Source organism: Bradysia coprophila, unplaced genomic scaffold, assembly GCF_014529535.1.
Source record: "Bradysia coprophila strain Holo2 unplaced genomic scaffold, BU_Bcop_v1 contig_248, whole genome shotgun sequence".
NCBI classification, from domain to species: domain Eukaryota; kingdom Metazoa; phylum Arthropoda; class Insecta; order Diptera; family Sciaridae; genus Bradysia; species Bradysia coprophila.
The window spans coordinates 565606-592216 of NW_023503509.1; the positions used below are offsets into that span (position 1 = coordinate 565606).

General features: G+C 33.5%; 2 protein-coding genes across 2 annotated transcripts in view; one reads left to right on the forward strand and one right to left on the reverse strand.

Annotated features, from left to right (window-relative positions):
• Positions 1–21374, forward strand: part of LOC119078221 (knirps-related protein) — a 52073-nt gene extending 30699 nt beyond the window's left edge. Inside the window, exons 3-4 of the mRNA XM_037185682.1 lie at positions 13264–13341; positions 17778–21374. Of these exons, the coding sequence (XP_037041577.1) occupies positions 13264–13341; positions 17778–18884 (1185 nt within the window). The 3' untranslated portion in view covers positions 18885–21374. The remainder of the gene's footprint in view (positions 1–13263; positions 13342–17777) is intronic.
• Positions 21375–23820: 2446 nt separating this feature from the next.
• LOC119078223 lies at positions 23821–25566 on the reverse strand. Its single transcript, XM_037185683.1, has 2 exons — positions 25376–25566; positions 23821–25305 (listed from the first exon to the last, which is right to left on the reverse strand). Exons 1-2 carry the CDS (start codon positions 25477–25479, stop codon positions 23937–23939), a joined length of 1473 nt encoding a protein of 490 aa, XP_037041578.1. The 5' UTR covers positions 25480–25566; the 3' UTR covers positions 23821–23936.
• Between the last annotated feature and the right edge of the window lie 1045 nt (positions 25567–26611).

A 26611-nucleotide genomic window follows, 5' to 3' on the forward strand; every position in this document is an offset into this window, starting at 1 on the left:
ATAAATTCCATTGCATTATGTATGGTGCGGTTGCCGTAATAACTAACTCTTAGCCTTAAAATGTAAGCAAGTTGAAATGTTACATTGAAGATGAAGATCACGTGTTCCAGCCTTATCTGTGATATTTACAGTAGCAGAGATATACGCTACACAAAGACAGAAACAACAATTAATTTGTATTTATTTTATAACAAACATGTCATTTTCATTCTTTGTAATTACCTTTCAAAAGGCTGTCAAATTCATAGACTAACATCCAAAAGATGACTTGGTATAAGACCTAAAAAAGATCTGCCTACAAAAAACAATTTCATTTCCCTATCTGCTTGTAGTTGATTTCGACGATTTGTTGTTTAATTTTCCAACGCAAAATGCGAAATAGTTAACCAGTGTGTAACGTGTGTAAGCAAGTATAAAGGTCGCTGTTGAACGCAAAAAGAAATAATCGAAATTCATCGTCAAAAATCACTAAACCACATAAAATATTTCACCCAAGTAATTTAATTGTATCAGTGTTCCAAATCCAAAACCGAAAAAAAAATCCAAATTCATCAAAGCATAAAAAAACCGAGTAAATCGTAAGAAAATCCAAGGACACCATCATAGGTACTTAGACCTAATTTAATTCTCAGTTTTTTTTTTCTCTCTGTCTTAGCGTTTTGAATGTGACATCATATAATATCCGGTGATAGATAATAACAATCAAACCGAAATTATAGTTGCTGTAGCACTACACAGCTTTTTTAAATCATTTTTTTTTTCTAATGTTTCAAACACGCTATACAATATACCCGACTAACAAACGGCCACGAATATGTACATAAATAAGAAAATGTAAGGTAAAAATATTTTGCAAAAATTGGAAATAAAAAAAACGAATCTTATAACTTACAGAATCAGATTGTAATGTTTCGGAGACATGCACCAATGATGAAGGTTTCTTTAATGCCTATTTCTTATGGATTTTGAAATAATTTGGAAAAAATTAACAAATCAAAGCGATTTGTAAAGCTAAGCAATTTTTCGTTTTTTTTTTTTATTTAAACGAGAATTGCACAGAACCCGCGCGCGTACATCGTTTTTTCAGTTCACATACTGAAAATGTGCTTGGTACTTTTGTGGGTTATATGCGTTTTTTCTTCATTAAATCGAAAATTGCATAGTAAAGACAGGAAAATGTATGTGTAATAGAAGAGTATAACAAATGGGCAGTAGATAGAAGAAAAACAATTTTTTTTTTGTCCGAATGATTCGCATGATCAATGCCGTTATGCAATATAAATTGATCATGACGAATTAATTGATGGCCGGTGTACATATTGTCATCACAATTACATATATATGTCTGATTCGATGTAAATATACATATTTCGAACTCAAAGTGCAATCCAATTCGGCAGTGATTGGTAAATTGGTTTATCCTATTTACTGAAATCAACTAAAAATTTACAGAATTTATGTTCCAGTAAATTTTTGGTATTTTCTTGTCAAATTTCGGTAAATGTCGGTAAATTTTAGTAAATTTTCGGTAAATGTTTGGTAAATTTCGTTAAATATTGGTAAATTTTCGGTAATTGTCGGTAAATTTTGCTAATTTTATGTGAATTTTCGGTAAATTTTTTGGTAAATTTCGTTAAACGTTGGTAAATTTTCGATAAATTTCCGGTAAATGTTGGTAAATTTTCGGTAAATGTTGGTAAATTTTCGGTAAATGTTTGATAAATTTCGGTAAATTTCGATAAATGTCAATTAATAAATTTACCAATAATCCAGAATGCAATCCAATTCTGTACGTTAGTATATATAATATGTGGAATGTTCATTTCAGACGTGACCACTTTCCTTGTTATATTTATGGATATTATTATTCGCGAAAGCGCCATGCAGTCACATATTGCTAACGATTGTCTTGTTTTTTCACATTCAATTCGGAAATAAAAAAGCCATTCGAGTCTGGTCTGGATCCATATTCACGATATCTCTATCTCATTATCCCATATAATCCTTTTTTGAAAATAAATTTCATTCTGAATAACATTAAAATCCAACAACAGAAAAAAAACTCAAATAAAACACCACACATAATACTAAAAAAGACTCGTAAAATTCGTTCAATTCATAATTGCTTCATGTCATGACACACCACTTTTTGCAATATTGTTTCATACTTAATGTCAGATATAAGAATGATTTGATACATATCATCTGCTATATAGAAAACAAGATAACAACCTTAATAATCTTGAAAATATAAAGCAGAAAATTAAATAATAAAAAAAAGATCGGAGAGGAGAATGAAGGAAAAAAAGACAAAACTTCGAACTAAAAGTAATAACACGCGATATTGTGGAGGCGGACAATAATATGATCTGAGTGCAATTAGAGGCTTATGGAAAATATGTTCGTACGAACAAAAAAAATGAATTGGTTCGGTTGTGTTATATATGAACGAAAAGCGTGGGGAAGCGAAACGATGTGTATGCATTGAGATCTAGAACACTTTTTTATTTTTTATTTTGATATTGTAAATGATTATCCCCATTTCCTATTTTATATTATTAAACTTTCTTATAGGCATTTAAAAGATCATAATGTGCTCGGCTATTGTGTCTGTATAATATCGTAGAGATATATGCAACAAAATCACTTGTAACGATTCATTTTTTGATGCTCTATAATTACGAAATATTTAAATATAAAGTAAAGGAATTAGATAATCGATAATGTTATAAACAAGGCAAATAAACCATTAAGATCAAGCGGTTTTATATGAAAATAACAATAGAGAGAATACAGAGTACAACATGCAAATTGGTTGTAATATGCAGGCTAAAATTGAACAAAGTTTTTTTTTATTTTATTTTGGTCGTAAAATCATTGTATTATTTCGCTTGTGTGATAATAGGTCATGAGAAAACATTTGTTTTTATTCAGATCTTTTTTTTTCTAGCTTTTGCTAGACGTTGTTGTTGTTGATGTTGGTACTTAATAACTAGTTTACGAATCATGAGAATTTATTACAATGTGGTGTAGATAAATAATTTGTCAACTTTTTGATATTCGGATAATTTATAATAAATGGTAGATTTTCATGTTTACAGTAAGTAGGTTATTAGTGTAATTTCATTTTGTGTGTTTTTAATCGATTAATAGCACCAACAAAAATGTCTTTCTCTTTTTGGTTTCAATCATTTTGTAGCAGACTGCAGACACGAATACAAGTTTTTTTTTATTCTTATAATTTAGTTACGAAAATTTGGTTATGTCGTATGTCATTCTGGTGTCATACTGGGATTCTTTTCGGCTTAAGACTCCATTAGATTCTCTATCCTTATCCTCCAACCATTTCCCTACAAGTTTTGGTATTTAATTTCAGGAACTGCTAAACTGCTCTGGTGTTAACGATGACAACAAAAAAGCCCCGCCTAGAGCTTTTACATGAAATATTAAAACAAGTGAAGTAAAAGATTTATCGTTCAACAACTATGCGATACTTTTAACAAGAGAAAACTTGAAACTTTTAATTGCTGTCTAGGTCACCGTTAAGTGTCTTACAACTCTGAAAAGTAGAAAAATATTGTCGTGAAAACAAGGAATTCATTTCTTGAAATTGACTTGAAATTTTGTTACCGGTCATATTATGCTACGTCTAGAGTAACAAAGTACCTGTGATTAAGCATTGCTTTCGGTTAAATATTCCAATTAAGCCTTTTAAAATTGATATTTGACCCTGTAGACCCTAGCCACTTTATTTTAAAGAACTTACTTTCGAGATATAACCATCAAATCTGCTACTTCTCTTGTTAAGAGTATAGTAAAATTTTTGAAAGGCAATCTTATACTTCACTTGATTTAACATACATTTTACCATTATAAGAACGCTAAACAGAGCTCATCGCCTATTTTGGTCGTCGTTGTTAATAACAGATTAGCAGAATGCTGATATTGCTGGTTTGTCGTTATATGTCTCGACTTTGTAGGAAATTATTGTTTTGGGGCATCATATTTTTAACTGCATCCCCACCGTTCCCAAGAACTCCACGTCTTTCGTGAATGACACCTAATTTGCGTCTTATATTTACCCTCCCAAATTCATGATTATTGTTGATTGAGTGACTGAAATCTGTAAAAAAAAATGATGAACAGTGAAAGATGACAGAAATAATTTTCAGTCATAACCACAACGGAATGTTCCTTTACTTTCGTTCATGACTTGCACAATCATCTCAAAAGAAACTCGCCCAACAAAGCGCAACCCAAATTCATATTAATATTTTCGAAAACTGCCCTTATTCTCACTCCAAATAACTAAATTCTATAGACCAAACAAACAAATCGTTGTGTGTGATGATGATTTACGAATTAAAAAAAAAAAACTGAAAAACGAAGAAGAAAACAACAAACTAAAGAGGCGAATAATCGGCTTTGTATGTTTCGAATAATTTATATTGATCAAATTAAATGCATTAAAAATGTTTGTTGTAATGTTTTGCCTATTGTTGTACTTATACACATATCGTCTGCAGTCGCATTATGCATTTTATGATGAATGTGATTTAAGAAACATAAGTAAAATCAAACGAACATCATTTATCATTACACAAATTGTATTGTGAGAGGATGAGTTAACATTTTATAGTTGTGCTTTTTTCGGGTAATTCCTGCATGATATATCTGGATTAAAAATGGAAACGATCATTTCGAATATATGTAACGAATTTATGTAGTGTCACACATTGGGGAATATAACACATTTCATTGAAACATTATGTTGCGATTCCCTAAAAGGTGCAGTCGAAACGATTTTCAAATTTGAATCGTGATCCTGATGTTGTTGTTTGCGTTTCAAATGTTCAAAGCGTTTTTTTTTCCGCTTCGTTGTTGCTGTAGAGTTAAAAACCTACACTGGCTGAATGGAATGGAAGCCAAGAATACAAAAAATGACTTTTTTGTTCGAATATTAGCAATATTAATCGATTTTTGATTACTTTACAAATAAAAGAATTAATCTGAACCGTTCGCTATTGAATTCGAAAAACTTTATAAATTTTAAAAAACCCCGGCGAATTGTTATACTCGAATTCGTTTCATAAATCATTTTTTCAGTAAAATGGTCCCGCGTTGAATGAAATATCTGGATCTGATGCTATTAATTTCCAATAAATTTAAATAAAAACAAATTTGTAAGTTAATTACGGATGTGGTGTTTGCGATTTTTGCATTCATTGCGAAATGATTGCCTTAATGTTCACTTCTCGTATAATATGGTCAATTCCAATCAATTCCGGCAAAAAAGGCTACCCACTGCCTTTATATTCCGTAACTTATCAACAGTGAACAGATTCTGTTTCCACTGCTTCAATCTGAAAGTAATCATAGCCTTAGTGGAAAAGAAATGATCAGTCTCTAGTCCGCACAGCTTTAAATCGGTTCCTATCGTAGACCTAATCTTATCGTGTAATCCATCACTGCTGTCATGTTTCCTAACTTATATGTGTCACATTTCCAAAACAGTGTGAGAACGACGATGGAATTAGCCATATAAAAAACGAGATTCTCGGTAAATCGATATGAAAAAATCTTTTACTTTGTACCAATCAATAGCACCTTATTTATCGTTAAAACATTGTATGCTAAAGTCGTACGAATGAGTGTTGTAAATGACCTTAATTTTGAAATAAATTTTTCATCAATTATCTTAATAAATCATTGGAAACCTTCACTGGTGTGTTCTCTCAGTATGTATACATTGTACAACTTAGTGATATAAGATAAATTTTGTATTTATATTAGAAAGAACGCACGCATCAACTATATTCGATGTGATACCATCTTCGTAGAGTAACAAAGTTTTCTGTTTAATTTTTGTTGAAATTAAATTAAATAAAAAGACAAAATTTGTCTCGAAAAAATAATTGGTGTATGAGACGATCAGGCACAATTGTCACACAGAAAATCTGCGAAAATCATGCCAAAATCAGCACGAAACTTGTGTCTCGACTTGCGGCACCTTATTTATTGTGTTCAATTGTTGGATGGATTTTAAAAAAATATTTTTTTCTCAGTTTTTTTATTCTCTACTCTACACAAAATGCGAAGATTATTATTTAAATGTAATCCCCGTATACATGCCATCAATTGCATCATAATCGTAATGAATAAAATAATGTAATAAAATGAGCATAATAATTATCTGATTTGGATACAATCATGTATCATACTCTCGGTGCGGTATCATTTTGCATCTAATGATTTTGGATTTTTATTCGGTTACGACAAAATGAAGATGTATTTTACCTCTTTGTTTTGTATTAACCATTAATTTTTGTTAACGATCATTAGATTGTATTTTGCAATAATCGCATTTTCGTTTGATTTTAATCAGAAAATGTGTGAATTTTGTCAATTTCGTTTTATGATTGAATCATGAACATCGGTTACGAAAGAAGGGCTCAACTCCGAAATGAATTGAACGTCAGTGTTATGTGAGTTATGATGGTTACTTCAGTAAATAACAGTTGCATTATTCTGTGTCGGTTCGTTGAGTTTTGCCATTTAAAATGATGTGCCTGTTATCTCTTAAAAACCGTTCAGGCTTTACAAGCCGAAAGCATCATTAAAATCATCGAATCTGCTACTTCACTTGTTCGAAGTATCTTCGAGTGTTTTAAAAGCAAAATCTTGTACTTCATTAGCGCCAGTTATATCTTTAAAATGATGAGGTTTTACAAGCCGAAAGCATCATTACAATAATTGAATCGGCTATTACTTCATTTGTTCGAAGAATCTACAAGTGTTTGAAGCAAAATCTTGTACTTTATTAGCGCCTGTTATCTCGTAGAAAACGTTCAGCCCGTTCAACTTTTTCAAACCGAAAGCATCATTACAATCATTGAATCTGTTACTTCACTTGTTCGAAGTAGTTTCAAGTGTTTTAAAAGCAAAATCTTGTACTTAATCAGATTAAGCATGTATTTTGCTATAATAAGAGAACGCTCGGCATAATTCGTCGATTGATTTTTTTGTCGTTGTTGATGACAGATGACTAGTATAGCGCTGTACTGTCTCTTAGTTCTTTTTTCAAACCATCTGTGGTTGTTCTGTTTCGCTTCGGAAAAAGGTGCTAAAGGTCTACCTCTTTCTTCACCCCTGCATAATAAAGCAAATTATGTAACAAGATATACTAAACGTGTGTAGGCCTTGACATGGAAACTGCCAACCGAATACACTGACTAAATGAATTTAATGAGCATCGAACGTTCAGATAAACATAAATTAGCTAAAAGTATAAAATAATTTTAGGAAAAAAAGTCACATGTGACATTTGAATAAATCGCCGCCAAAGACACTTTTCGCCATTATTAACTTCGATGAAGCCATATACATCTAGCTAGGATTCATCTTCATTAAACTCTCTTATCTACGAATCCATAAATCGAGTATGTATACATTCCTTTCACCGCGAATCGTATACATTAATTACACATTTTCTAAATTTATCCATTCTAACGAAGTAGCATGTCAAAATTGATAGCGAAAAAATCGATTTAATTTACACAAAGAATCTTTTTCGAATTTAAATTTTATTACTTTGTAGCGCAATGCCAAAGTTATATTATCTCTATACTATCGGTGCAACAAGTCGTCTTTCAAAAATAACTGAAATCGCATTATAAATTCAAAACAATTTTGTAGTTTACTTAATAACATTATAAAATATGTGCTCAGTTAATATTGAGACAAGCACAGCGAATAAGACGAAGCAAAAAAAAAAGCACCACCACCATCCGTTTCGTTTAAAACTTTTTCAGAAACATTTCATATAGTGCGCGATTAGATATTTAGTTTTGATAAATAAATTATATTTCTTGTTAACATTAATTTAAAAAAAAGAAGTCGAAGAAAAAAACCGATTATGCTCAATGTGTACTAAATTTAACGCTCTCTTATTCAAAACGCTGTTGGTCAATATATCACCGATGGAGTGGATGCTTCGCAATATGTGTATATTTATAACACTCGTTTCTAACTGCGCATCTAAAAAAAATGCAGCATATTGCACGCCGTCTCTTCGAATATAGTGGTTGTTCGTTGTCTTGTGCTGTGTGCTTCTGCAGAGTGCTCGATAACGGGTTCGCAAAAAAATACATAACATTGCTAGCGCTTACAACTACATTTCTCACATGTACAGAAGATGAAAAAAAAAACAACCAACTGGAAGAAGAACAAGAGTTACCTGATACACACACCGTCCCATCCCAGCCTTTACACAATTTCTTTCTTACATTTTTTTTTCTTCTCCTTCATTTTATTATTGGTGTGCTTAGCACTTTTCAACAAATAAAACAATAATCGTGGCTTTTATCGGAATTTAATTGATTTAATGCTTTTTGTGGAGGAAAAGTTATACATTTAATAGGTTATTGAGCATGATAGTGTGTGAAATGCGAATAAATTGCTAGACCAACGAAAGAAGGAAGAGAAGAAAAAAAAAACCGCACAGAAAATCACAAACAATCTTTCATAGATACCCAAGTCGAAAAAGTCGTAAGAAATTCACGCGTATTTAATGAATGAGATCGATATATATATTGGCAATGTTGAGTATAGATCACGATTTATGTTTAATTTAAACATTAAATGTGTGTATATGGAATGGATCCGGTAGAAGGTATGCCACAGCATACAGGATTTATTTTGCACACATCAAGACACTTATGCACTGATGCCAATTTCTTCTTATTGCCGTTGATTTTTCTGTTGAAAAAAGATTGTTTCTCGTTAGTCTTTCACATGGGTAGGTAGTGTCAATCGGACACGATTCGAGAAAACTTACAATTACATTAAACATTGATTATAATGACTGTGCAGTCTATTGATCAAATTTAGCGGCGATATTTTTATTTTCGTTGCAATGGATAACATTTTCAGTTACACGTCGAACAGGATTGTAGCACGTGAATCGTTTGGTGTAAAAAGACGAAGTGGTGTTGTGTAACATTCCTGGAGATGTTTAGAACTATTTAGTACTGGTCCTAGATTGATTCATACGATTTGAGGGCGAGTGAGACAAGCTAACAAACTGGATGGCTCAGTTTTTCACCAAAACGAGGCAGGTTCGATTCCTGTGTCAGACAATTCCACATGGAATTTTTCACTTAAGATTTACGATGTATTTTTGTCTACATTTAGTCGAGATATCAATTTAGCACCTAACTCTACTCAGAGAGTATTTACATACTTCGTACGGAAGTCACGTTAATACGGTGGTCCAGACTGTACTGGCCGTAAAAGGCTGTTAGAGATCTCTAAACGAACGAACGAGGACATAAGATGAAAATCAAATTTTCTCGACTTGACGATCATAACATTCAAACGATCTCAACATGGACTTCATCCATCGAATTTTTCTAATAGTACGTTGTCAAAAGTCATTTTTTGGGCTTGCCCATTATATTTTAACATAAAGCCTCACCTTTAAATCTGTTACTTCTTTTGTTGTTAGTACTTGTGTGTAAGTGTTGGACACAAAATCTTTTACTTCATTAGTTTTGGGAAACATTTTGCTATATAAGAGAACACCAGACAGAGTTATCATTTGTATTGTTTATGTCGTTTTGTCGATAACAGATGACTAAGCTGGTGGAAAACGATAGTATTCCGTAGATGTTCTCAGAGAACTTGACGTCAATCGAAATACTCACGTTACTCACACACCTTGTAAATCAGTTTCAGTAGCGTTGATTATTTAATCAACTCGTTAGCGGAAACATAAAATCCACTTAATTTTCGATTTCTCAATTTTCAAGAGGGTATCCATCAAGTCCATCTTATACTCGAATTGAAATACATTCCATTGAGGCGCGCGTAATGAAATCGATGTTTTCAGAAAGAGTTGGATGATGGGTGGGGCCATTTAAATATATCGGTTATTGTATAAATAAATTTACCAATGAAACTGCGTCGAATGTTGACATTAATTTTTGTGTAAATAAACATTAATTCTTTAATTTCAATTTGTGAAATCTGTTTCCGTACAGTTTTTTGATATAAATTAAAAAAAAATTGTTGTCAGAGTGTATGTTTGAGAGAAAATCGATCGTAACATGAAAAATTAAAACACATTCCCTATTCACCGAGTCATCGAAATTAAAAACAAATAGCAGCATTTATTACTACACACAGCATACATAATTTTTGACTAATAAGGAACATGTTCTGTGTTATATACACAGACCAAAATTATTATTTTTTTAACTCGAAATACAAGAAAAAAAATTTACATTTTTAACATACATTTTGACCTCTAGACGTGCCAACAATCATTTACTTTGAATGAGAAAAAAAAGAGATCATAATTTAAATAAAAATTTATTGTTTATTTTGAGAGCCATTCCGTTTGCCATCAAGGTCAAATATTTTGGTTTAGGAATTTTATTCGAACTCTTTCAATGTTCCATCAACCATCAGACGAAGAAGACCAACAAAAAAAAGTGTTTCTTCAACCGTACCATCACTGACCGATGATGCTATATATATAAAGTACATTCATACAATATACATAACAAATGGTGCGGGTGAATTAACATTATTCCACATTCTCCATATACGAACATCAGAATTAAATTTAACCAAAAAAAAAATATATCTTCAAGTGAAGGAAAAAAAACGTTTTTTTTTCCTGTGAACAACGAAAGCACTCTGCGTATGCTTTAATGTTTACAGAAAGAATAACAAACCGTTTACATCACACTTCCATGTAAAAATATTCACAGGTGATCTAATAAGATAATTAATTATAGTACAGCATGATGATGATGATGATGAGCAATATAAATAATTATTGCAATTAACATAATTTTTTACATTTTTATTTATTTATATTTAATCTGAAATGAATTATTAATTTTTCGAGAAATCATTTTTATATATCGCTAAAAAATCAATTTCTAAGATTTTTATTTTGTTGTTGTTGCTTGCTTGTTGTTGTTGGTGAAATAATATTGAACGCAAAGAACATGCACAATGAACGATGATGGATGAATCAAGTAAAAATTGATGTTTCCGCCTTATTATTCTAAAGATATTTCTTTTTGATGTTTTAATAAATGAAGACGGAGATAACTTTTTTTTTTGTTCGTACTTAACTTTAATTTGTGGTTTTATAAGTCTTCGTTCTAGTTTTGATCTGTATCAGTCGTAATGGGGCTCAAAATGATCTAAGTTTTCGATGAACATAATGTTTGGTTTTTTATCTTCATCCATTGATGGAGCTTGTCAAAATAAATGGTTGGGTGTGGACGATACAATGCTTATAGCAATTGTAAACATGGCAAATAAAAAAAAAATTAAAAAATAGATTCACTTCCAAAGCTTTACGAGCCTGAACACCAGAAGAATAGATTGATTAATTTAACAATTTACCAACTGCTTGCATATGACGACTAAATCTATTACTTGATTTGGTTCCAATATCGCTTAGTGTTTGACATCAATTCTACTACTTCATTAGTGTTTCTATGCGTATTGTTACTTAAGAAACACTGTCTGGAGAAAGTCACTTATTTTCTTCGTTGTTGTCAATAACAGATGACTGATTAGCTCAAAATGCCCATTGTTCTTGTTTATGAAATTCATTTAAAATCTACTAGAAATAAAATTTAAAGCTTTCGAGCAAGACTTAACTAAATCAAAAAAGGTTTTACGAAAACAACACCAATAAACGGTTGCGAAACTTTAGCGAAAAACGTGACTTGGACAAAGGGAGCGTCAGTTTTTTCGACGCTTAATGCAAAGACTAAGGCTAAATGTATGAATTATCTAAAACATAATGAAATTTGGACCTGACGGATTTCGAACAAACGTAATGTATGTGCGGAGCGCATGATCTTCGGACTCCAGTAAAGTAATTAGTTCTTCGATTGCCAGCTGTATCTGTTATGTGGGAAATAGTACATTTTCTACCTTGGTGTATATTTCGAGAATAACTTCGTATGTACAATTGTATATAACGAGCGCCAGCGAGTGTATATACAATTGTACATAAGAAGTGATTCGAGAAATATACACCAAGGTAGAACAATGTTTTATCTCCTGCAAGCTGATATTTCATACATTAGCGAAATAACCACAAAAATTTGGATTTTAAATTAATTAATTAAGCATGTTGTTTTAAAACGCATTCACAACAAAAAAAACATCATACAGAGAATCCTTTATTTACTTACTCACACACATATACTATCCACCTCAACATTTCGTTCAAATCACATCATTCCGACTACTCTGATTATTTGATCGATGTAGAAGTGACTAACGAACCACTACCGACACCAATTGCATCGCGTTATGTGATTTGTTGGCGTAGTGGTCAGCATGTTTGGTTGATATGCTGCTGGTCCCGTGTTCGCTTCCGCCGTTCGGCGATTTTTTTTTCTTCAAATATGTAGATGGAAAGTAAATTTACCCTAGGTGGGTTATGTGTGAATTATCCAATCGTATAGGCTGTGGTTATGCATGTGTTTGTGTTTATATGCAGAAACGCGTAATGTATGAAATATCAGCTTGCAGGAGATAAAGACTTTTAAGTCATAACGTAGTCAAAGAGTAAAACATCGGCTTGTGAACTCCATTAACAGAACCTCCTCTGGATGGATCATGAATTCTATTAACAGAGTCTTTTCGGGATGAATGATGTTAAAAATCGATTTGAAAGAATAAGTAAGGTCTGGAATTGAGTAGCAAAGGATCACAGATCTGGGTTTCAGCACTAAAGTAAACTGTATCACTATACCATTGAGCTAATCTAATCCGCTAATTACAAGAGCTGCAACTTAGGAAATACCTAAAATTAATTACAAAATCCATTTAACAGGAAATCATTTACAATTACGGCCATAAATCTATGCGAGTACTGTGTAAATCAGTTACTTAGAAACGATAAATTAAATCAGGAGACTAAATTAACAAATGATGTTTCAATTTTAATGAGCTCCTATATTCACCCGTTCCCATACAATCGGTCCAATGTTTTAAGTAACTTGTTCCACTGACTGTGTGTGCTATATAATACTTATGAGCACGACGATCATAATCATTAAAACGATAACTGAAACTATTTATTAAAATTAAAATCAGCTTAACAACCAAAGTAAATCATACAACGAGACACACACACAAATAATAAATATTTTTTTTTGTCTGTTCCTTATAGTTTGGCGTTATTTTAAACATTAAACGTATTTTTTATGGTTTATTTTGCAGATGAACCAAACGTGCAAGGTGTGCGGTGAGCCCGCAGCAGGCTTCCACTTTGGTGCATTCACATGCGAAGGATGCAAGGTGAGATTAATATCATTAGAATTTAATACTTTAATCCGATTTTTAAATTACCCCCCACCAATTATGAACTACAAACTCATTTTTCATCACGAGATTCTCTTTCATTTGCGTGTAATGAAAATCCCGTCTACCCATTTCGTATTTCTGTGAAATGGAATCGAAACTCTGCCATCACATAAGTCTATCACAAAATATTCGGTTAAAGTTTGAAAATGTTACTTTTTCTTCTTCCCAACGAAATAATTATGTAAACAAAACGAAAATTCAATTTCGTTTTCATTACACTTCAACCATATAAAACAACTGGTGATTGTGATTAGACATGAATTCGAATACAGTATGTGCCTTGAATGGCAAACGAAAAGCAAAGTTATGTACAGTGCTGTTTAAACGGCATGGCATATAAATGGGAAAGAAAAGAATGGTCTTGAGAGTTTTTTTTTTGGTGTTTTGAGAACATTATATATGCAACAACCACGAAAATGATTTGAAAAAGATTGAAATTTTTTTTAATGTTTGTGCACGGTTGTTGGTGCTACTATTGACAAACGAAAACGATTCTACTTGTTAAGCCCACTAAAACCATAAGCATGCCGAATACACAATAGAATTCAATTATTTATTTGACATGGAACAGTCATGTATTGCGGAAGAACATATGTCGAAAGTTAATGCTTTTGTGGACTGCTTTTGACCTCGAATCGAGGAAATATGGAAATATTGCGCTGCATTTTGTAAATTGAGCTTCCTAATCGATTTGTAATGGTATTTTGCTACTTGCAAGGAGGATGTCACACAAAAAGGCAGCAGCGAAACGATCTTAAAAGCACTTTCATTTTTCAAACTTTTTTACGAGATAGGTTACTCGCTGAGCTCGTCATTTCTTCTAGTCATTTGCTATCGACAGTGACTACTAAAATAAGCGATCACCATCACTGTTTTCTTATGTAGAAAAATCTTTGTCCAAACTAATGAAGTAAAAGATTTCAGGTCTTTGGTTAATCGACCAAAGTAATGGATTTATTCATTGCACCTTGATACATTTACCGTTTGTTAAAGGTTAAATAGGTGGATCTATGCAAATCGGTTTCATTTCAAGCATTTTATTGCCCGCATAATATTACCATAAAATTTAATTGAAAACATCCTCTCTATACACATCAAGAGCACCATTGAAACGTTTCGTTCATTTTTCTCATCTCGAAATTGCAGTGTGCTTATTTCTGTAACTTTGAGAAATAAATCATTTCCGATTTCCGAATTATTTCATTACCACACAACCTCTGCTATTAACATAAATTCACAATAACCCGTGCATTTAGTCTCGTTTTCATTAAATGCGAACACACGGCGGTATGTTGTAATATCTGAATTTGTGCTTTACTTCTTTCCGAAAAAATAAAAAGAAATAATGTAAACGATCGAGCAGCATAATAATAGGTATATTACGTGTAATACACAGCTTTATATAGCCATATATCCACATTATAAACGATTGCAATCAAATATGATCTTGAAAAATCTAGGTACTTTATATACCTTAACATTTCTGCTCTAAAAAATTTCCGCAGATTAATCAAAACAAAACCACAAACATTATAAAGTTAGATGTATGGCAAGAAATGGTTTTTTTTTATATTTCTTTAATTCACTTGCGATTAACAAATTTGTAAAACAGCAGCAATAACACTAGAAAACAATCCATATAGTCTTGTCTGAGAATTATGTAATTCGTTAGAGAATTAAGCAGCGGAAAATTTAAACCATATATGGATGTGTGGTATATGGAAAATATAATTTACAAAAAAAAACAATTTTTTTTGTTATTCTCTGCTATGCATTTGAATATCAATTATGTATAATGGTTCTCGTATTGTTATAAATTAAAATCATTATCGTTGCAGGTAGCAAGACAAGTATGTCGCATTGTGTAACAATTATGCTTATTTATGTGTATTATAGGTCGATGTAAATTACGATTTCTGTTTATATACTGATAAGATAATGACATTGTCGGCCTTGAGATTGATGGGATTTTTGCAGTCTTTGTCTTTGGTCGAATCATAATATTTATTCGAGATTTATTCAGATTTGCAGATTTTCACTTGGATTTTCCAGTCTCACTGAGTGTATTATAGTCGGTAACATCATGTATGAAAATATTGATAGAATTTCATCAGACATCTGTGATGATTAAGGTCTATTCTTCGGTTCCGAAGTTGGAGTAGGAAGAGATTTTTCAGACAATAACCTATCATTGGAGGGATTGTTAGATCGTAGTGAAGAACAGTGACGATGGGAACGTGAATTTACCAGTAAATATTTTAATAATGGCACACTGACAGGGCTGTTTATTTTTGGAAAATTAAATTTCAAAATTTGCTAAACAAGTTTTGGCAAATTTTGAAAAATCTTAGTAAGTTCTGGAAAAATTAGGTTAGCAAATTCTGATTAAATTTTACTTAGAAAATTATGGAAAATCTTAGTAAGACTAGCAATTCAATTTTCCAAACCCTGTAGAGTTCGATAAAAAATCTTTTACTTCATTTGTTTTAACATACATTTTGCTATATAATTTCACTCTAACTGGATATCATAGCTTATTTTTGCCGGTGTTGTCAATAACAGATTATATCAAACCATCTGTCCCTGCATCTATCAAAATCGTACAGTCGATCATTTAAAAACATTGATAACTACCTCAGGTCTTCATCTCAAAACTCTCCTATCCGTGGATGTTAATTTTCACCGTTATATCACAATCGAATACAGTTTCGTTTTCGCTAAAGACAATTGCTTCGGTTTCACTTTCATATAAAGTCGTACTATAAGTGCTAAGCATTCAAGCATCATCATCGAACTTAAACATCATCCTATTTCCGTCCCACTGATCTCTTTACTTAATCAACCTTTAAAGTGGATGTGTATACGAAACAATTTCAAGTTAAAATCCGAACAATTGAAATCTCTATGTCTAAACAAACCGTTCCATTACAGAGATTGAAATTTTGACTTATACCGATCGGCAATTATGTTGTTTGTAATTGTACGGAGACTCGGAATAGAATATTGGCAAATGTGTGTTCATTCAATCGTTAATCAAGTGAAATAAAAACATTTAATTTGAGTTGGTTTGTTGTTGTTTTTCTAATTCGATTTCTTTGATTAATTTAAAAAAAAAAAGAGAACCAGCAATGAATCACGACAATCTCAAGTACTCAATATTAACCTGTGTATTGATTCAAACCAAAATGACAAGGTTACACACTCATTGTGAAAGCATTCAGTTTAACTTTACGATCACAAACAGTCATTTCAGATTTGAAATCAGAAAAATGTTCTCATAATTCACATTACACTGAACATTAGTGTTTGGTCATCCTTCCGCGTTTATAGTTTGAATATGTTAACCGAAGAACAGTGTCGTTTTGATTAATTATTTAAATTGTCTGAATAAACAAATATTGTAAGAAAACACGAGGCATGATAGACACAAGGTAGTCTCAGTCAATGTGTAGAGAGTATATATCGTCATCACAGACTGAACAGAATGGAGATGGAATTCGTAATAATTTTGATGACGACACCGCTGAGAATATTCACGTGTTATGTTCAAATTGGAGTTGATCGGTGATTTATTGAATCAGAAAAAGTTAGTCCTAATGTCCATCGCGCATTACATCATTATTATAAGAATTGTATGACCATTCGAGTCGATATGGATTCGAAGACTCAGTTACCACTAAATGATTTCCCACGATGTTTAGTAAAAAAAAAGTTCCGGAACGTTATTGTTACCGCAAATTATGTCAATGCGATGATGTGATGTGATGGATGTTCTTGATAAAATAATAGCATTGCTGTTTTACCTTTAACAGATTGATAGGTGTTTGAATAAGACGATTTGTGTTGTTGTTTCTGCTGCTGCTGTTCAGATTGCTTTTTTTATTATTTCTATCGCGCGCACATTATCATCGTGTTATTGTAAATAGAATTCCGGATACACTTTAAATAAACATTAATAACGATGACCTAATTGTTATTGGCTTTTGTAAAACGGAATAGATACGCGAAACCATTCGTCATTCGAATTATAATGAATGAGTGCTTTTGCATGACCTTTAGCTCTTTCACACCGTATAAGATGAGGTCAAATCATAGAATCTTCGAGTTTAATTAGTTTTGAAGAAAAAAAACAATTTTTTTGTCGCAGAATTTTTTTGTCGTTGTCGTTGTCATGTTAAAAATCACTTAAGATTTCCAATGAAGACAGGCTCTCGTTACATTTAGAAATCTCAGATCTTTTAATTGTTAGAGTCGTATTTTAACTGCAGAACCTATCAGCACCTATTTCCTCCTTTTCATTTAAGCTATTTTTCCAACCGAAACACTGCACTCCTAATCTAACCAAAAATCTGTTTTCTCTTTGCTTTCAGTCATTCTTCGGCCGATCATACAACAATTTATCCTCGATATCTGAATGCAAAAACAACGGAGAATGTATCATAAACAAAAAGAATCGTACAGCGTGCAAGGCATGTCGGTTGCGGAAATGTATACAAGTTGGAATGTCGAAAAGTGGCTCCCGATATGGTCGTCGATCGAATTGGTTCAAAATTCACTGTCTGCTCCAAGAGCAGCAACAGCAAGCAGCTGCTGCCGCACAGGGAAATCGCAAAACACCACCGCCGTCCACATTAAGTATGTTCGGTCATCCGTCCTATCCGCCGGGAATGTCTTGTCGACCGCCGTGCACTAAAGAAGAATTGATGCTGTTAGGCTTTGAGGACTACAAGCATCCGTCGGCATCTCCGTCGGTCAGTTCGCCGGACAGTCACAATTCGGATAGTTCCGTGGAAGTGGGTGATCGTAGAAATAATTTAATTAGACAGAGCATTACGCGAGACTCAATGGCTTCGTTCAATAAGGAACTGTTCTTGCCATTATCGTTTCCCGGCCTGTCTTCGATGCAAATGATGCCGCCGCCAGGTTTCCTGCCACCCACACATTTTATGTTCCCCGGTTATCATCCGTCCCTATACGCTCAACATCAAGGTCTCCTCAAGCCTGCCATCGAACCACCACTCATAAGTTCGCCGTCGATAGCAAATAACAATAATCGCTTCGTACCAAATCACAACAGCAAATCATCTGAAGAAGCCAAACGTTATTTTTTGGATGCGGTGCTGAAATCCCAACGATCACCAATGAATGTCAACATAAAAACCGAAGAAGAGGACGAAGATTCCGAAGATTTAGTCGTTTCAATGACACCACCACGGTCACCAGTCGCCACATCGCGGTCGCCGTCATCTCGACCAGCCGTTCATTCGCAAGACAATCCAATCGATTTGAGTATGAAAACGAATAGCAGTACGTCGGACGATATGCGAACGATGTCAGGCGGAGAAAGTGATATGTCCGATGATGAACATGAGAAACGTACATCATGTCATAGTGAATTGGAGGATGAAGATTATGGGCGTGAAGTTAAGCGAATAAAAATTAATGGGACACCGTTGGACTTAACAACGAAAGCGTAGTGACGGTTAATGTTTTGTTGAAAATTAGTTTGTTTCTCTTAATTTAAAAAAAAATATTCGAATCAAAAAATGACCCGCATTGACGTTTGCTTGTCGTTGCATGATTGTGTGTTCACCAAGTCTAATTAAAGTAATTGCTCCACTGCAACGAATTAAAGTTTCAATAAATTGTCGCACCGTTTGCTGTTAGGCCGACTAAAAATGCACCAATTTCAGACAAAGATTTGATTTTAAAACCATCTACAACCACACAACCTCTACTAATCACTTTCTTTCACAAAAAAAGTCAACATTCGACTAACCTTTCGCGAACGGCAAACGTATTACCGCTGATGTTGATACAATACCTTTATCAGGTTTAACATTCCTTTTTCCAATAGAAGAGCGGATACGATTTCCACCCAACCTTCTTCCAGTTATGTTGCTCAGGCAGATGTACAGATGCTAGGAAGCATATGGAGCACAATGAGCTTTGTATGACGCGTATGTACTTCATTCGGATTCTCCGATCGCACAGTCGTCAGAGACTTCCAAGTCTGTAGCGCCGTGACTTGATGGAGAAACGAGAGTGATTGATGTTCTCGTCAAAACTGAGTCCATACTCGATGGATGCATTAGATCTCATTCAATTCCAATTGAATTCAATGATACCCGACCAATTATTCCCTTTCTCAAACATTTCGAGCATCTACCAGTCTACGCGATGCATATATAGCATTCATTGCTCTTTACGATGATTTCTCATATTTGCATTACATTTAAAATCATTAATTAATTCTTGTATACAATTACCGAGGTGCTTATGTGATACTCATGTCGTTTATCATGGACGTTACGGGACGGTTTAGAGAGCTTTTCTGGTACGACAAGTGAATACATAAATAAATATCCTCTATGACAAGAAGAACACTTGACTTAACCATTCAAACTCAATATAATATTAAAATCACATTGTTGAACGAACGGTAGCATATTGTTGCATGTTTTCGTTAACAAAAGAAGAACATCACTTCAGTGTGTGTATTACCATATTATACACCATCGCTCTCCGGTGAATAAATTTTGTATTCAAAGTGTATTTTCAGTTAAAAGTCTTCATAACGATAAAAATGTTGTAAAGAAACTTGAAGGAAAAATGAATTTCATTTCAGAGAATACGTATGAAAGCCGAGCGAACTGGCTTAGACGATTCGAATGGAGAGGTGTGAACAAAAAGGTTGAGGCAAATATTTTGAATTAAATTCGCTAATTGTTGTCATGACTTAGGTTACGAAGTCATTCGATTTTAAACTTATTATACGCGAAGGTGCTGGAGAGAGAGAACTTTTCACTTGAATCACTACTACTAACAGTAAATTAAATCCTTGTTTCGAACCTTTCCTTTTGCCAAGTGTGGGTTTTGAAGCTCGAGCCGAAGGTGGGGTATTCAACCACACAAGACAAAGTACAAAGTTCCACGAACTTACGTAAATTTTACTTACTAAGTCACCGGGAAATGATTTATAACGCCCACGTAAATGAAGTAATGACTCATTTCCCGAGGGCTTAGTGTGTAAAATGAAGTTACTGCACTACAGCTAGACAAAAAAAATTCACTTGGTGCTTAGTTTTGTAAAGAATTGTTAGTGCTACTGTAAAATTGGAATAGTTTTTGAAGTTCTTTGCCTAGAAAGAATCGAAATTTAAATTTAGTCAAATGTCTCAACATAAAAAACATAAAAACCAAATTTGAGGATTCGTTTCAAGAAGTCCCAGGCTGACCAATCGAATCAAGGCATTAAACTTTTTATTTTGAAATTGAAAAGGACCAACGGTACAGTTATTGTATTGTAATATCCATCGTTTTAATAGGATTTACCCATAACATTCCACAAGCTCATTAAAGTACTTCACATTCACATAATTTGTGGAATGAATTGGATTGAAACCACACAACGATGGAAGTTATAATTCTATAGCAGTGTAGATTGGTATAACGCACATCATTACCTTATTTGCAGAGACAAATATCTGTTAGAAGTATTAAGAATATTATTCGTATTTTGTACAAAAACCTAAGATAAATTTATAAATAGTAATTGAATTGTATTAGATAGATAGTTAGATAGAAAGCGAGTATTTAAAAAATTATTAGAAATCATTTCATTGCATTATTGTTTATAAGAAAATTGTAAATTTGTTGGTGCTTAGGAAAATATTTTTTAAGAAAAATGTTAGCAATTATCATGTGTATAGTATCCTCTTCAATAAACGCAATAATAATAGAAAAAAATGTTTCCGTGTGTTGAACCACTATGGATTATGTTATGTAAAATGGGCATTTCGTTTAAGAATTAATTTTTATTTAGAGAATTTTTACTCTTTTTTTCGTCTCTCAATGTTTTAGTGAATTAAATTTAAATTATAGTTAGACTTTCAAATGCTTTCCTATGCAGGTACATTAATTTGTTGAACAAATGTAAATATTTTTTTAAATCAAGTTTTGACGAATAAAAAACAAATATGACACATCCCTAGCGATTGCTTATTTTCATTGTTTTTTCTTCTTCATTTTGGGTCGGTATCGCATCGGTTAGATTACGTACCGAACTTATAACATTATTTACATGCGTCGAAAACCGTACTTTTCATATTTCAAGCACTTTTTTCGACGCCCGCCGCTTGTAAAATCCATTACAATTTCGTTTTTATGTGTTTGTTGACCTCGGCTTCTAATTTTCATCTACTTATCCCTTTTTATGTAAATTACTATTACATGCTAAGGGATACATAGTTGAAAAGTCCCGTTTTCATGTGAATTTTGTTGATCCGAGGCGAAACCGAGGTCAATAATCATATGAAAACATGACTTTTAGCTTTAATTCTGAGTTTTGTAATAAATTCCAAATGTTAGGGTCGTTGAAAGTTAATGAAATTCGACGAAGGAAACGATTTTCGACCCGCAAGCATCTAAATTATTCAATCACATCGATGGTGAATTCGACTCCGGCAAATATTTACCATTTAGTATGTGTGAAGAAATATTGAATTCTAGATGATCACAATGGTGAATAGCAAAAGGTAACTCAATTCATCCTCAATATGAGCACCTTTATTAATTATGTCGAAAATACGCAGCAATCAAGAAAACATCAGGGTACAGCGGATGTTAAATCAATTCAAAAAAGAACCTGAGGTCCAATAATTCAAATAAAATTGAAAGGAAGCTAGTTATTTCGGTGGTCACTGCACGTCTTACAACAGATACCAAACAGGGCGTTTTGGGAGTTTTAATTCTAAAAAAAAGTTCCGAAACAATCTCTGAATTTTTTTCGAATTTTTCCAAATTAAAATTCACAAAAATAAGTCCTGCTCGTGAACATTGAACCAGTTGTTGCCAGTTAGCTAAATCGCAATGTAAAAAAAAACTCGGCACAACCATTTCTATGATTGACTTCCTGTAAATGCTTTGGATTGCTATATTAACACCGAGCAGTCCCGACTAACGATCTAAATGGGCGAACTATACAAATAAAAGATTTTTACTGAGTAAATGGGATGATAAGTCATCAGTTAGTAGCTGAGACGATGGTCTGAAAATAATGAAGTAATAGATCTTGTTTCGAACACTAAAATATTTGTTTAAACAATTGAAGTGACAGATTGAAGATTATTCGAAGTTGAGCGAATTTCATAATTTCTCTCACTGGACCTTGAGCTCAATTTTATTCAGAAAATTAAAAAAAAGGAAAATTAAACGGAACTATTGAACGACGATTGTTAAGAGTTTTCGCCCCATCTGAATCAGAAACAAATCTTGTGTGCAGAGCATGTATACTTCTGAGATTTCATGTCAAGGATTAACAATTTTTTACGTTAAAATCGATTGCTCTTCTTGCTCGTTACAAATTAATTAATTAATGTTGAACCATTGAGCCGCAATAATGTTAGCAAACAGGCAATGAATATTGCTATGCATCCATAAAAACGAAACCTTACATTACAATCCATTAAGTATCAGAATAATAATTTTCTGTAGTCATACAAACCAAACAAGCCACTTAGTATTTTCATAGCCCATAATTCGCCAACCATATTAACCATTACGATATTTTATAAATTTATTACTGCAACTAATCAAATTGCATTTCGTGTTATGTACACTTGTGTGTACAATCGCAGAGTTTATTAACACAAACAGTCACACACACTCGCACCAGACCTGCGACAAATTAATAACAATTTTCAAAAACAAGATGTCTTCAATATGTGATCGAAACATTGATACCGAAAAGCATCCATAGCAGCAACGTCCATATATTATACAGTCGCATCGAGATGTAAAATAGGTTCGGTTAAATTATAAAATAAATTGCACATTTATAATACCACAGTCAGTGCAGATAATTAACTCTATTTACACGTATGTAACATATAATCCAATCAGCGGATGGTTTTTCTAATGGTGTTGTTATTGAGATTAGAAAATAGAAGGTAAGCTACGCCTCCGATACAGCACAATATTTATTGATTCGACCAATAAAGTGGTTATGGAATAGAGATGAGCGGATCTCTATTATTAGAAATTAAATTGGATTCCCGCGTGCACCGATTTGGTCAGCCGATTTGAATGTATTTATATAAAGAAAATGGAAATGCTGGTAATGCGAAATGTACAAAAATTAAGACTTGTTAAAACATCGTATGGTTTACGAGACGATTGGAAGGACATTGTGAACGAAATGTATCATAACATAGGTCTATTCCATTCAGTCATATTAAGAGTGAATCTGTTACTTCGTTTGTTACACCTATCGAAATTGACTGTGTTTTAACCAGCCAATGAAAAGAGCGAAAATCAAAAATTTCGTTCCTTTAAATATCAAAACCGTTTCAATTAGATTTGAGTACCCCAGCGGGCTTCACAAATGCAGACACAAATTCAACGCAATTGGGCCAATTTCATTTATTTTTCGATGAAATTTACAGGAAATTTGAGATTGAACATATGAAAGTCACTAAAATAAATATCAAACGAGTGGGACAAACTTTCGTCATTTGTGAATATTTTGATCATTCGATGGCCTTTATAGCTTTTAATCCATGTGGTATGCACGACTCGTGCAAGTCCAAAACATTCAAGTTTGCACACTTTGCGCGAATAATTTCGAAGAAGCGATTGTCAGCCACAAAACCGGCACCAAGTCTTATGATCCGTAGGTCAACATTGGTCGTTATTCGGTCGATATCGTCGCTAGTGAAATACGACTTTTCCATTTCCTCTATGGATAATTCTGCCAACCGCGGATGGTTCTTACTGAATACATTCCAATCAACTTTGACACGCAAAAGTTGAATGTGCAGCGTTTTGAGATGAGGAAATTTGACAAAATCGACTGAATTTTCATTTACTGTGCCAATGGAAAGCGACTCGACATGGCTTAAATTTTGTGCCATTGCTATCAGTGCATTTTTGCTCGCGTAAAATTTGGCAAATGGCACAATTAGACTGCGAACGCCAGGGAGTTTCTTAACGAAATTAGCCAATGAAACGAATTTAATTTCATTCAACTCATTATCCAGTAAGTTTAGGGCTCGAACACTGCCATTCTCCGGCAATTGGTCGTAAAAGTCGGGGTCATGGGGTATTGGACCGACTTCCAATTTCAAAGTGTTTAATTTCTTCATTCTGGTGAAGACGTATTCATAAACTAAAGGTGGAATCCCGAAACCGATTTCCATTTCTTCTAAAAGTTCCGCCTGTGATTGAATAAACGTCATTAAGTGGTGCTGGTCGATCGGTGTATTTCGCAAATACAAGTCTGAAATCGATAACCGCCTCAGCCGAAATGGAACCGGAACCTCCAATTTTCCCATCTCAGCCAGTATCCTGCAGCTCCAATGAACGTTCAATGACGTCAACATATCCTGAGATGAAAGGAAATTTTCCAATGCGCCGAGATGTTGCGAAGGTTCTTCTTCCCAAATTTTTATTGTCGTGAGCTTTGCATTTTTAAAGCATTCAAAGATCCGGTGATCCTGGACGTCTGACATCTCCAATGTTTTCAATTTTTTCAGATCCGGCGAAACTCCACCAAGTTGCTCATCACGTACACTGTGTACATTCATCATCACGGCGTGCTTCAAATTTGGAGTAGCGTTTAAAAGTTCAGCGAATGCAACGACGTTGTCTATGGAACAGAACAACAAACACAGCTTGACGACACAGAAGCCGTGTGTCCGGAATAGTTCTTGAATTTGTGTATGCTCCGTTAAATGGCCTCCGATAATTCTGATTGTTCCAAATTTTCGTTTTGTCGTCAGGATAAAATTGATCTTGTGATCCGTGTCGTAAGAAGTGTCCTTCCGCAAAAATCTAGCTTTGTCAGAATAGTCTAGCTCCAGTGACCATCGACATGCAAATTCGATCAATTCTTTCCACCTGACGAAAGAGACAGAAACCATCAGATGACGAAGCCGTTGTCTAAGGAGAAAACAATTCCGTCACTCACCATTTGCATGTCAATGTCGCGTTTTTCATATTTTTTCCATCCAGATATCGGAAAACGTCTTCTAGAACTTCACGTGGTAGATCGTTGATATTACCTTTGCTCATTTTCAGTGTCGGAATACGGTAGTAACGCTTCGAAAATAAACGTCAAACGCGATGCTTATGATGGCGGTAATGTAACAAAGTCTCATTTAGTGACATCCAGCGTTATGTCAAAAGTTACACAAAGTTTCAATCGATAGGAAATCTCCGTTGGCCTGTAGAGGCGCCACATTTTTCAGTACTTCATTCTTTGCGCTCTATTTTCTGGTGAGAGAATTTCACTCCCGTAAAACATCCAAAGGTGTATTTACTGCTATGACATTTCATGGATATTTTACCAGAGTCAAGTTATATCACCTAAAAATAGAGTGCAAAGAATGAAGTAGTGAAGAAAATTGTAGCGCCTCTACAACCGAGGTTTTCTTTAGCAACCTCACTAACAGCCCTTTACGGATCATAATAAGTGAAGTAAAGTCTGGCATACCGGCTTAAGAGCTATCATCTCTTCGCAAATTGGTAGCCTACATTTGGGAGGAAAGACATCCGTTTTTTGATGATCTCTTTGAACCAAAATCTTTCTTTTTTTTTTGAAAAAAGTAAAACCATTAAAGCACGCAAAACTTGTTAGTTTTAACGGAAAAATTGGTTTGCGACTCATAATTTAAACCACTTGCCACTTCCCAAGTGGGACCACTCACTCTCCTCACTCACACTATTTGTTGAGTTCTGTTATTTATTTACTTTATTTTTTCTTTGCAAGAAAGCAACAAAAACCGAAACTATGAATCTAAATGGATTTTGTGTGTGGAAATTATGAACTTTTATGTGAAAATTGTGGAACAAGTGTGCCAATTTCGCACATTTTTTTTCAAAAAGCTTCGCTTAGTTTCTTATTATCATTACAAGTCTTAAACTTACTTATTTAAAGAGAATCCAACGAAAAAAAGAATTTAAAAAAATCTCAAAACTAAGTAAGGGGCTGAACTCGTAAAAGTTGTGATGGGATATTCAAACGTAATCGGACATCAAAAACTAATGATGCAGATCGATTCGTCTCTTCAAGCCACACACCCTACTGGTTGTGGATTTCCAAATTGGAAAAATCGACCCACCCTATGAGACACACAAATGTAAGCTACAATTTTAGATAAGCACCGATGCCTCTTTAAGCTGACACATTCGTAGTCGTTATTGC

What these genes read in the sequence shown, in the direction of transcription:
- LOC119078223 (XM_037185683.1), bottom strand. Translation starts at nt 25,479, where the DNA reads ATGAGCAAAGGTAATATCAACGATCTACCACGTGAAGTTCTAGAAGAC. An exon ending in GCGACATTGACATGCAAATG is followed by an intron (nt 25,306 to 25,375) that starts GTGAGTGACGGA and finishes CTCTTTCGTCAG; the next exon opens with GTGGAAAGAATTGATCGAAT.